Raw genomic sequence first — 13,358 nt, forward strand, 5'->3', positions numbered from 1 at the left:
CTGGGATCTCATCAAGATAAAAAGCACAGTGAAGGAAACCATCAACAAAACTAAAAGGCAACCGATGGAATGGGAGAAGATATTTGCAAATGACATATGGATAGAGGATTAGTATCCAAAATCTATAAGGAACTTACCAAACTGGCCCCCCAGAAACAAATAATCCAGTGAAGAAATGGACAGAAGACACGAATAGACACTTTTCCAAAGAAGACATCCAGATGGCTAACAGACACATGAAAAAATGCTCAACATCACTCATCATTAGGGACATACAAATCAAAACCACAATGAGATAACACCTCACAGTTGTCAGAAAGATTATAATTAACAACTCAGGAAACAACAGGTGTTGGCGAGGATGTGGAGAAACGGGAACCCTCTTGCACTGTTGGTGGGAATGCAAACTGGTGCAGCTGCTCTGGAAAACAGTGTGGAGGTTCCTCAAAGAATTAAAAATAGAACTACCCTACTACCCAGCAATTGCACTGCTAGGTATTTACCCAAAGGATACAAAAATGCTGATTCGAAGGGCACACGCACCCCAATGTTTATAGCAGCACTATCAACAATAACCAAATTGGAGCACCTGGGTGGCTCAGTCGGTTAAGCATCCAACTCTTGGTTTTGGCTCAGGTCATGATCTCACAATTTCCTGAGTTTCACCCCTGCGTCAGGCTCTGCACTGATGGTATGGAGACTGCTTGGGATTCTCTCTCTCTCTCTGTCTCTGTCTCTCTCCCTCTCCCTCTCTCTCTGCACCTCCCCTACTCACACTGTCTCTGTCTCTCTCAAATAAATAAACTTTTAAAAAAATAGCCAAATTATGGAAAGAGCCCAATGTCCATCGACTGATGAAAGGATAAAGAAAATGTGGTGTATGTATATACAACTGAATACTACTTGGCAATGAAAAAGAATGAAATCTTGCCATTTGCAACAACATGGATGGAACTAGAATATCTTATGCTAAGCAAAATAAGTCAGAGAAAGATATCATATGATTTCACTCATATGTGGAATTTAAGAAGCGAAACAGATGAACATAGCAGAAGGGAAGGCAAAATAAGATAAAAACAGAGGGAGGCAAATCATAAGAGACTCTTAAATACAGAGAACAAACTGAGGGTGGCTGGAGGGGAGGTGGGTGGGGGATGGGTTAAATGGGTGATAGGCATTAAGGAGGGCACTTAGGATGAGCACTGGGTGTCACATGTAAGACAGGAATCACTGGGTTCTACTCCTGAAGCCAAGACTGAGCTGTACGTTAACTAACTTGAATTTAAATTAAAAAAATAATAAAACAGATACATGTGATTCAGCGTGACACATACCTACACATGACACGTACAAAATGCCTTGAATGAAGAGGAGTGCCAGGGGAGGCACGCAAGCCTTTCCAGTCGGGGCCCAGAGTATGCTTGGAGAAGGCAAAGATGAAGAGAAGGAAAAATCCAGAATGCTGGGAAAGAGTTCAGGTACGACAGGATGGGCTACATGCCCCACTCTGAGCTCGCACAGCTCTCTCAATACTGGTGACACATCAGATGAGGCGGGGAGAGCAGTGTCCCTCACAGAGCAGGTGCTCAGTTATATACTTGCTGAGCGAGTGAACGTGTGAGCATGTGTATTTGTGGGAGCGAGTGAACGAGCGTGTGAGTTAGGGGTGTCTGTGGCCGGAGATAACAGCTGTTCTCTTTCCCCCCACCCTTGTCACCCCAGAAAAACTTGAGAGCGAGAAGCTGAACGTTGCTGAAGTCACCCAGTCAGAGATTGCTCAGAAGCAAAAGTTGCAGACCGTCCTGGAGAAGGTCAACGAAACCCTGAAGCTTCCTCCCAGGAGCATCAAGTGGAATGTGGACTGTGAGTTTTACAAAAAAGGATGGAACGGTTAAATGTCCCCTGTGGCCCCCACCCTGGGGTTTCCCCACAAAGCCATCCAGGACGCTGGCCGGCCCCGGGTGGGTGCAAACCCATTTATCATTGAGTAAGACGTGCCCTTCTTTAGAGAACTTATCCTCTGTGCTGCTGGGAAAATGACAAAGTGTCCAAAGCCAGTGTGCTTTTCTGTGAAAGGCCGTTTGTAGCAAGTTCACGTGAGCTAGGGAGCAGAGGAGACTGCTACGGATTGAGCTACTTCTAAGCCCCTGTACAACCTTTTGAGAAAGCCACGTGTCCAGCTCATAGAGGCTTCAAGAAGCCAAAATCCCTACGTTCAGGCAGCTGAGGAGCAGGGGAGCAAGGACTTGGCTCTGTTTTGAAGCCCATGCCCTTCCTCTCAGCCCCTTATTTTCCAGAAGGAGCCAAGGTCTGGGGCTGAGATCGCAGGCCCTGGAACAGGATTTTCAAATTCAGGTTGCGCGGCCAGTGTCGCTTGAATATCTCCAAAAGTTACTGCTTTACCAACAGTTACCAACAGTTCACTGCTTGTTCTTTTGCTACTTTAAGAGCCCGCCAGGCTAATATGGATGTGATGAGTCCATAACAGAATCAGCCTTGAATCAGCAGATCAGGTGACTTCAGTGGCAACCTCCGATTTCTCAGAGGGAGTCCAGAGTCGTTTTGTTCTTTGTAATCGATGAAAATATGAATTCAGATTAATAAAATGATTTAGATCGTGTTCTCTGCTTTTAAGTATTAAGGGGTTAAGTTCTAGACAAAATCGTATCCAGTTTAAACAACTTAAAATGGACACCTTCCCCCTCCCCCCAAAAAACCACCTTTCCAACTTGGGAAAGGAAAGGAAATCTTGGGGCACCTGGGTGGCTCAGTGGGTTAAGCGTCTGACTTCAGCTCGGGTCATGATCTCGCGGTTTGTGAGTTCGAGCCCCGCATCGGGCTCCGTGCTGACAGCTCAGAGCCTGGAGCCTGCTTCGGATTGTGTCTCCCTCTCTCTCTACCTCTCCTCTGCTGTGTCTCTCTCTCTCAATAATAAATAAACAGTTAAAAAAAAAAAAAAAAAGGAAAAGGATATCTTTATCCCTCAGCTTAGAGACCCAGTAGCTGCCAGACCCAACCTCTTCAGCAAGTTTCTAGCAACTGACATTGGAGGTGAGACAACAGGCACCTCCTTCAGCATAATCATACCTTCGCGTGCACATCACACAGTGCTTGAAACAGGGCGACCTCTGTGTGATGGAGAGAAACACCGGGAAGAGGGGAAGCCATGCCCTGGGTCCTGATTGCTGCCCCAAAGGCCAGGAATGCTAACAGTGTTGGAGGAGGGGGGAGGGCGCCTGATTACTAGTGTGGGAATTGCATCTACCTTGCGGAAATCCACAATAGTCGTGAGCATTAAAGTCCTCTGATAAAGACCCCTGCTTAGTTTTGTTTCAACCTATTTCCTCCTCCCTGAATGTGGACCATCTCCATGCACCCCTCCCAACAAAACACCTTTTCACTTACCAGGGAACCCAGTTTCGGAAAGATTGAGATAGAATGGAATTTTTTTTTTTTTTTTTTTTGAGAGAGAAGGAGAAACAGAGCACTTGCACCAGCAAGGGGGCATGGGGGGCAGAGGGAGAGAGAATCTCAAGCAGGCTTCATGCCCAGCATGGAGCAGGAAGTGCGGGGCTGGATCTCCCCGAGATCACAACCTGATCCAAAATCCAGAACCATCCTGAGCCAAAATCCTGAACCATCCAGGCGTCCCAGCATGGAACTTTTTAAACCCACTTCAGGACCATGGTCTTTAGTGGCTTCTAATGATTTGTTTGTTTCACGTTTACCTTCATTTCTTTAAAAAAAATTTTTTTAATGCTTATTTATTTTTGAGAGAGAGAGACAGAGACAGAGCGTGATGGGGGAGGGTCAGAGAGAGGGAGACACAGAATCTGAAACAGGCTCCAGGCTCCGAGCTGTCAGCACAGAGCCCGACGCGGGGCTCGAACTCACGAACTGTGAGACCATGACCTGAGCCGAAGTCGGACGTTTAACTGAATAAGCCACCCAGGCACACCCTTCATTTGTTATGGGGATATGTGTACGAGTAAAATAATCACCCGTGTTGCCACTCTCATCTGGCTGTTTTCATTTTTTGCCCACTACTGTCCCTATCAATGCAAATGTTTACTCACACTCCTGTGTTTTGTTATTTTCTCTTAATATTATATCAGATTTTCTATATTCCCATGTCGTATTCATTATCCCATGTATTCACTATCCCAGGTAGCCATTATTTTTGATGGCTGCTTCTATTTCACTGGGTAGAAAGTCCCATAGGGATCTTAAACCCTACATTGACGTTGATGCTATTAGGATGTTTGCTCGCCTACTGGCTACTGTCGGGGCCAAGTCAAATGTCTTAGGCTGGGTCTCTTTTTGCTTCTCTCGAGTTATTCCTGTCAGATAGATTTCCAAAACGGAGATGAAGTACTAGGCCGGAGGGATCATTCTCTCAGCGGCTAGATCCCTGTAATGACTGTTTACAAGCATGAATGGTTTCTTCCATAAGGGATGTGATGGGTCCAACTCCTGGAGAGAAGTTCTGTCCCTCCCCTCTGCTATTCTCTCTAGCTCCTAGATATTGTGTCATCTTTCCACTCAGGACGAAGGTGGCAGGGACAGCTGTGAGTTACCAAGGCTCTTGATCTAGGGCTTTAGGGAGGTCTACCTTTTCTTCTTGCTTTATTCACAACAATTTTCATGATTAAAAAGCTATAAAATGAAAACAAATTTGAATATTAACAGCTAACATATCTATGGTGCTTACTGTATGCTTTGTACTATTCTAAACCGTTTACATATTTTCATCCTTGTAATCCTCACTCAACCATCTGAGGTAAGAATTCTATTATCCCCATTTTACAGATGGGAAAATAGAGGCAGAGAGCGATTCGGAGACAATGAATGTAAGCTTTAAGAAGTCAGGGATTTTTGTTTCTTCACTACTGAATCCCCAGAAAGTGGAAGAGCAACTCGCAAATACCAGACACAGTAATATTTGCTGAAGGAGTGTCCTTGTCCAAGGTCACACGGGTGGTGACGGGTGTAGCCAGAACTGAAAGAGAGTCTTGCCGTGGAGCCTGTGCACTGAGCCTACGCATGCGGTCCCTCTAAGCTGCCCACCCAGAGACAGGGACTGTCAACCTGCGGTGTTCCCCTTCAGGTCGAGTGTGAGTGTGTGTGTGTGTAAGAAACAGATAAGTAAATTAAATGTGTGTATACATAATTACATATTTTTTTTTACAAAGATGAGATCAGTTTATAAGATGTATATCTTCACAGATCATTAAATATTCTTTCACTTTTAATATTATGTAGCAGGATATCATATGGCTATAGTATAATCTATTTAATGAATAATGGATTTTAAGATTATTTTCCATTTTTCCACTATTATCAACGTAGCCTGATGAGTTCTGTGTGCTGATAGCCACAATTACTTTTTTAGTACAAATACCTAAGAGTGGCATTCTAAGGCCAACGTGTGTGTATATTTCTAAGGTCATAATACGTATTGTCAAATTGTCTCCAAAAAAAATTACACCAATTGATATTTCCACCACAACTCCTATTTGGAGGACTATGCCTAACTCAGCAGCTCCTTTGAAAATGTCCGCCAGCTCCTGGCACAATGGCTAAGTGCCCAATTTATATAGTAGAGCCTGGGCCTACCTCTAAATCTGCACAGTGCCATCCTGACCCAAGGGCAGGACCACAGAATCCCTAGATTCTATCTGGCATCAGGGAGAAAACCAGGAGATAAGCTCAAATGTAGCAATGATGAGGGGACCCCAATAGATGAAGGTTGTTAGGATTTTTCTTAATTGAAAAGATGAGGGGCGCCTGGGTGTCTCAGTTGATTGAACGTCTGACTTCGGCTCAGGTCATGATCTCATGGTTCATGAGTTCGAGCCCCGCATCTGGCTCTGTGCTGACAGCTCAGAGCCTGTAGCCTGCTTCAGATTCTGTGTCTCCCTCTCTCTGCCCCTCCCCTGTTCATGCTCTCTCTCTCTCTCTCTCTCAAAAATAAACACTAAAGAAATTTTAAAAAGAAAAAAGATGACATACCTTTATTCTAAAAATTTTTGAAATAGGAAACTATCATATTTTCATTTTTTTAATATTCCTTTCCAAGTCTTGGCCACAAGCATATGTGTGTGTGTGTGTGTGTGTGTCTGTGTGTGTGTGTACACACAGATATGTATATGTATTTACATTTATGTATATCCATAAATGTGTATCTTTACATTGTTTCTATTATTTCTGTTTAACATTACACTATTAATATTTATAGTTACACTGTTTCAACAGTGATTTTCAGTGTGTAGAAATTATTCCATTATGTGGATATACCATAACTTATTAAAGCAGTGATTATTAACCATTCTTGGCCCAACCTAGTGATTTGCCAGGAAGAACTCAGGCGTCACTGAGGAGAGTAGCAGCTGTGGGTAGCAGTTAGGCCTTGGGGACCAGGACACTTGTGCTTTTTTCCATCTGTTTTGCCTAATGGCTTTTAAACAAAGGGTTTCTCTGCCTAATAAAAAAAAAAATGTTTTTGAAAACCACCAGTCTGAACTATCCTCTTATTATAGTGTTTTCCAGATTTTTAAATACTATATTACACAATAATTAACATCTTTGCACATGTGTGTGTGTGAGAGAGAGAAAGAGAGAGGAAGAGAGAAACTGTATAATTATTTCTTTTGAAAAACTTCCCAGGAGAACCGAGCACTCCTCAATAGAGACTGGCATCTGTATGGTGCTTATAAAATAGCTCTATACTGCTCAGTACAACAGTCAAGATGAAGTACAGTGTCACTGGTGGGTAAGAACAAACTTTTTGACCACATCTTCTCTAGCACTATGTTTTTAATGACAAAGGGAGAGGCGCCTGGGAGGCTCAGTCGGTTAATCGGCTGACTTCAGCTCAGGTTATGATCTCACGGTTCGTGGGTTCAAGCCCCGCGTCAGGCTCTGTGCTGACAGCTCAGAGCCTGGAGCCTGCTTCGGATTCTGTGTGTGTGTGTGTGTGTCGCTCTCTCTGCCCCTCCCCCGCTCTCACTCTGTCTCTCTCAAAAATAAACATGAGAAAAAAAAAGAAAGGGTAGAGTTAGCAAATGTCCTTACAACCCTCAGAGACTGGACTGACGTACAGCAGCTCTGATCAGAAGAGCAAACCCAATTATGCCTCTGTCTGGCTGCAAGCACACCGTGTCGGTAGGTCACTCCCGGGCCAGGAGCCTCCTCCGAGGCTGTAACTGTGGGTGAAACTTTGGACGATGCCCAAAAGCTCAGAATTGACAATGTCTTCTGGAAGACCTAAATGGGAACAGATCATCTGCTGCTCATTGGCGGTGGAAAACCTTCTTCCAAATAGCAGTGATAACAAGTAACCCTAATGAGTTCCCAAGGAATGTCTGAGTCATTTCCTTTTCTTAGGGATTTCTTTCTTTCTTTTTTTTTTTTTTTAACGTTTATTATTTTTGAGACAGAGACAGAGCATGAACGGGGGAGGGGCAGAGAGAGAGGGAGACACAGAATCGGAAGCAGGCTCCAGGCTCTGAGCCATCAGCCCAGAGCCCGACGCGGGGCTTGAACTCCGGACCGCGAGATCGTGACCTGAGCTGAAGTCGGACGCTTAACTGACTGAGCCACCCAGGCGCCCCCTTGGGGATTTCTTAAAGCTCCTGTTAAAGCAGACTCATCAGTCCCAGGGAAGACAGAATGACACCCTAATAATGGGCCCAGTTTGTGCTAAGTACACAAAATGAGCACTTTTGTTGTTGTTCTTTCCTTAAATGCCTCCCTGTAAGGAGGATCCCATGAGACTGGTAGGACTGGGAAGGCAGGTAAAGTACCTGGCGAAGCTTTCCTTTTATGAGACAGAACGAGGAGAAAGTTGACATGGTTTAATTGTGTAGGTGTGAAGTGTCGTCTCGTAAGTTGCAATAAAAAATATCAACCCTTCTTCATCATCTGCTATGGGCTGGAAGCTTTGTCTATACTATTTCTGGGAATTCTTACAACTTGTATTTCTGCAAAGGTACTACTATCCCCACTTGTGAAGATTAGCAGATTGAGACTCAGAGGCCTTGAATGGCCTATCCAAGGTCATGGAGGCAGTAGATATAGAGCTTGTCAAGTCAGAACTGAAGCTCCAGTTTGCCTGGCCCTGTGTGTACCCATTACATTACAGTCTTCTCCTCTCATCTGTGAAATCTACAACTCACCAGTTGCCCACCCTCCTCTAGTACAAATAGGTTTAACATCTAGCACGTTGCTCAGGAGCTATAGAAGCCAGCTGGGTCGCACACATCCTTTCCCCGCTCTTCCCGAAGGGCATTGCCTACGCTGGCCATACACGGTACTCCAAAGAGCAACAAAGGCCTTTAGATGTCTCATGCCTTCCTCGAGGGACTGCAAGCCCTGAACAAAGGAAAGGATCCAGTGTTCCTGGCTCAGTGTTTATTGAATGAGGACTTGGTTTGGGTAGAGCCCTGGGACAAGGGCAGTGGTGATAACCCAAGGAGTTCAGAGTCAAGAGGGAAGGGAAAGATGATGCAGGGCAGACATGAATGAACAAGGTTATTAAAATAGAATGGACAAGAACATGGGGGTGGCAGAGGGCTGATCTTTTGTCAGAATTCAGCAGCTGTCAGGGTCCCTACTGGAAACCTGGATTAGAGTGGAGAGGCGCTATATTGGAAATGCAGCAATAACATGACCCAAGAAGGCCATGGGACTTGGCCAAGAATGAGGGGACCTAAGGGCAAGGCCTGTGAGATCCTTAGTGGGGCGATAAAAGGTGCATTGGGTGTGGTACTGCTACATTTTGAATATCTGCTTCTATTTGCCTAGAACCTGGAAGACGATTCTCTAATTTTTGATTCGTCTTTTATTTCAGCTGTTCACGCCAAGAGCCTGGTAGCCATTTTGCATCTGCTGGTTGCTCTGTCCCAGTATTTCCGGGCACCGATCCGACTCCCAGATCATGTCTCCATCCAAGTGGTTGTGGTCCAGGTAAGACAGCACTACAAACATCTGCGCCCTTAAAGAGGCATGGAGGCTGAGTTCATACGGGAGCTACGGCACGCCGGGTAGCCGGTTACAGCTGGAATGGTTGCTGAGTGTCCTTGATGTGCTGTGTGTTGGGAGGCACATGCGTGTGCCCTGTGATGCACGTGGGCAGCAGTCAGTCACATGTGCAGTGGGTGGAAGAGTGTGTACTTGAGTATGGGCTAGCCTTGTGTGGGGCTTGTCCGTGGGGTTTGCAGGTTTTTGTAAAGAGGGTGTCTGTGTGCTATGTATTTGAGGGTGTGACGTATGAATGTGAGGTGTGTGCGGTGGGGTCAGGAGAAAAGGTGTATCCCTGTGTATGTATGGGTGTGCCCTGCAAGCCAGGGAGAATCATTTTTTGGTTAAACAAATGAGGGACAGATATTGGGAAGAGACAGATAACCTGTGCATGTGAAGGGGTGTGTGTGTGAGAGAGAGAGAAAGAGAGAGAGAGAGAGAGAGAGAGAGCGAGCACCCCTGACTGGCCATGCCTATTCGGAGGGCATGGCTGCTTTTCACCTGCCCAGAGAAGCATGGCTGGGATCTCAAGTCACCCTTTCCAGATTGTCGGATGGAATTTCCATTCGCATCTGGCTGTGTAATTTCCACGGCGAGAGTGTGCTCTCTCCCTGTGACTATCTCACTCTGCTCCTAACCCTATTACATACTCAAATTCAATTTTATTTTCCAACTTTATGCCCATTTAGGAAAGGTCAGCATTCTGTTTGCTTGTTTCTGTTCTTTTCAAATAAACATGCTGCAAGGGAGAACGCCCCTTCTAAGCAGCTCACTGGTTATCCAGCGTTCTGGAATAGAGAACAATATGGCGGTTCTACCGCCCCTTGGTGAGAAAGAGCCTTGAGGGCTGGTAGGCTTGGCCTGACCCCACCAGGCCAAGTTTCTAGGACAGAAGCTGAGCTTTCAGGGATCGGAGGTCGGTGGAGGGGAGGGAGATGTGAAGGTGTTCTTCAGTCGGCTGTTCGGCCGTTTTCTGGTGATAAAGTATTTCTTCCATGCCTTCTGGGTATCTCCCTTGCTAAACGTCAAGCAAATATCATAGAAATAGTCACGCTGGCCCTGCCTGCCAGGAGACAAGACTACACCAAGGAGAGGGCGATCAGAGGGCCACAGGCGGTGAGCATGTGTGTGGTTTAGACACTAAGTGCAGCTAAAAGGACTAATTGGCCTCATGGATCGAGCAGTCAGCTGCGGCAAGCGTTTTATGTCTGCCATGGATATGTCGCCCTCCCAGAGCAACCTGGTTGGTACAAGCATCTTACTGGTGAATCCAAGCCATCTCTATTATATTATTTTCACCACTCATGTATAAATTATTTTCAGTATATTTTTTAAAACGCTGATTCAAGATTGGGGTGGGGAGGACCCCTGTTTTGGAACAGGGGTTACTGCAAGCCCGTGTCTCAAGCCTTAATTTTAAGCTCAGTTATAGGCCCATCAGAAGGCTGTTGTCAGTTTAACGTCTCTGTGGACAGTTCTGTGAGCAGGAGGGTGGAACACAGGACAAGGTACATAAAAACCTGCATGTCAGGTTCTGTGGGGTGTTTTGCTTTGTTAAGTTAAACAGGCAGAGAAGCAGGACTGAGAATTAGCCAGAAGTCACCGACCCAACCACAGAAAGAGTCCTCGAGGCAACAAATAACAGATCGAGGTGGATCTAGGTGCTGTGTGAGGGATTATTTCACCCAGATTTCCTTTCTATTCTGTACAAAAGCACTGAATTCTGCATGAAGTTGAAGATGAGTTTCTATGTGTATGAAGAGCCTTACAAGATCAGGACACAAATTCCATTAGCCCCTTGTAAAAATTACACATTTGTTGAAGCTGAAATGGGAAAGGCCCTTGATTTATCCTTACCGGATCCCTTTAAAATTTTTTTTTATTGTTTATTTGTTTTTGAGACAGAGAGAGAGCATGAGCAGAGAAGGGGCAGAAAGAGGGAGACACAGAATCCAAAGCAGGCTCCAGGCTCTGAGCTGTCAGCACAGAGCCCAACACGGGGCTTGAACTCATAGACTATGAGACCATGACCTGAGCTGAAGTCAGACGCTTAACCAGCTAAGCCACCCAGGCGTCCCTGGATCCCTTTTAAATTATATCTTTATTTTTCCTTTTTACCTTTTTCACTTTGATAACCCATTCTTCCAAATCTAGTGCAGATACACTGTTGACCTTTATCCAGCTCTACCTTTCCTTCGATAAAAGTATTTTGCAAGGACACTAGTTTCTGTGGCTCTTAAGAATAGAAGAGAAGGTTCTAGAAGTTTGGGCAGGAGGGAAAGAAGGCAGGTTTCAGCTGAAACACTAACAGTTGTAGGCTCCTTTTTGACACTCTTCTCTGCCTTTGTAAAAGATGAAATTGGGGCGCCTGGGTGGCTCAGTCGGTTAAGTGTCCGACTTCAGCTCAGGTCACAATCTCGCAGTCCGTGAGTTCGAGCCCCGTGTCGGGCTCTGGGCTGATGGCTCAGAGCCTGGAGCCTGCTTCCGATTCTGTGTCTCCCTCTCTCTCTGCCCCTCCCCCGTTCATGCTCTATCTCTGTCTCAAAAATAAATAAAACGTTAAAAAAAATTAAAAAAAAAAAAGATGAACTTGATGTGACAGGTGCTTGCCATCCCCAGACTGCTGTCCTCATTGTGTCTGGGAACTGACTACAGAGACCTGGTCTAATGAATCTCCCTCTCCACACCTATCAGAAGGTGTTCCTGAGGGTGCGGGGGTGGCTCAGTCAGTTAAGCATCCGACTTCAGCTCAGATCATGATCTCACAGTTTGTGGGTTCAAGCCCTGTGTCAGGCTCTGTGCTGACAGCTCAGAGCCTGGAGCCTGCTTTGGATTCTGTGTCTCCCTCTCTCTCTCTCTGTCCCTCCCCTGCTTGTGCTCTGACTCTGTCTGTCTCAAAAATAAACATTATAAGAAAAAAAAAAAGGTCTTCCTGAGCCCTGACACTCTTTCACTGGTTCTCATGCCCACACAATGGGGTTTAAATTTCAAACTGGCACTCAGTTGACTCCCCATCAACTAATGGCAGCCATCGTCCCACTAATGGCAGCTACCATTAGTGGCTCCGTTCCAGTGGTGCTCTCCTGCCTCTGCCTTTTTGCTGGGGCCATCCCTTCTGCTGGAATGCCCTCTCCTCTGCATCCTGTCAAGTTTCAGCTTGAGGACCCCCACCCCTTGGAAGGGTTCCCCAACCATCCCAGCTGAACATGCCTGCTCTTGTCAGCACTTCTGTCTGCATGGGACCACCGCATAATTGGTTACACACGACACTTCTGAGAGTGAAAGGGGGGTCCTACTGTAATCATTGAGCCGTTGAGCCACCCCATCAGGCACAAACACTGGTACTGTTTCTTGGAAATCTTTCTCACATACCTGTTTCATCTACCCCATTGTTCTCTAAGTTCCTCAAGGTCAGAAATTATGTCAGACGTTCCATAGTATTCGCTCTTATCCAACAGAGGTTCTTGTACAGAGAAAACACCAGTTCGTGAAATAAAGAAGAAAGAGGCTAGATTGATGGGAGGAGGCAGACAGATGATGGATGGACAGATGGACAGATGGATGAGTGGGCGGATGGGCAGATGGGTAGGTGTGGGAGCCTCCAAAGTGCTTATCCTTTTCTCAGAGAATAAGCTAGTCACCTGAGGACTGAACTGCTTAGTGAAAAGCTCCCCTATTTATCCATTAAAAACAAAAACAAAAACTCTCCCCCTATTTAAATTTTCCAAGTTGGCCTCAGTCCTCCACCCCAGCCAGCCCCACTGTTAAATGTGTTTCTCTGCTTCCCTCCGTGGCCCCAGCTGGAGGGCAGACACGCCCTAGGCCTTCATTTCCATTTGGTTTACTGTGGATTACTCCGGGAGGCAAACAGTTTGCTTCCAGCAAAATGTCTTCCAATAAAGAAAGAAAAGATTCACCATCCAAGAAACAGCCAACTTGTTTGGAATAAACACTAATTGCTCTTAAGTATGAATGGTATGGTCCAGTCCCAGAAATCTGGGGCCTCCTTTTGCCTCTGGTAGTATCTCCTCTCCGGTTTCATTTCTTGAACAGCAGTAACTTTCTCAATATCAGGAACGCTAATCAGTTTTGGGTGGGTGTTTTTTTTTTTTTTTTTTTTGTATTTTTCTAAAGCATATTTTTCTCTCTGCCTCCCAACCCTTCTCCCCACCCCTGTTTCAGAAACGAGAAGGAATCCTCCAGTCTCGGCAAATCCAAGAGGAAATAACTGGTAACACAGAGTATGTCAACACCATTGTTGCCAGCCATTCTGTAATGGAACACAGATGTTTCTCCGAAATTCATCCATTTGCTGATATTTAGTTTTCATTTATTGG

At 45.5% G+C, this 13,358-nt stretch overlaps 1 protein-coding gene across 1 annotated transcript in view; it reads left to right on the plus strand.

Moving 5' to 3' along the window:
- Positions 1-13,358, plus strand: part of PARVA (parvin alpha) — a 169,910-nt gene that overhangs the window by 137,879 nt on the left and 18,673 nt on the right. Inside the window, exons 5-7 of the mRNA XM_047071782.1 lie at positions 1,723-1,863; positions 8,852-8,967; positions 13,204-13,262. Of these exons, the coding sequence (XP_046927738.1) occupies positions 1,723-1,863; positions 8,852-8,967; positions 13,204-13,262 (316 nt within the window). The remainder of the gene's footprint in view (positions 1-1,722; positions 1,864-8,851; positions 8,968-13,203; positions 13,263-13,358) is intronic.

This window comes from Lynx rufus, unplaced genomic scaffold, assembly GCF_022079265.1.
Source record: "Lynx rufus isolate CCGP_SWC_20201006 ecotype Redwood Valley unplaced genomic scaffold, mLynRuf1.p SCAF_9, whole genome shotgun sequence".
Taxonomy (NCBI): Eukaryota; Metazoa; Chordata; class Mammalia; order Carnivora; family Felidae; genus Lynx; species Lynx rufus.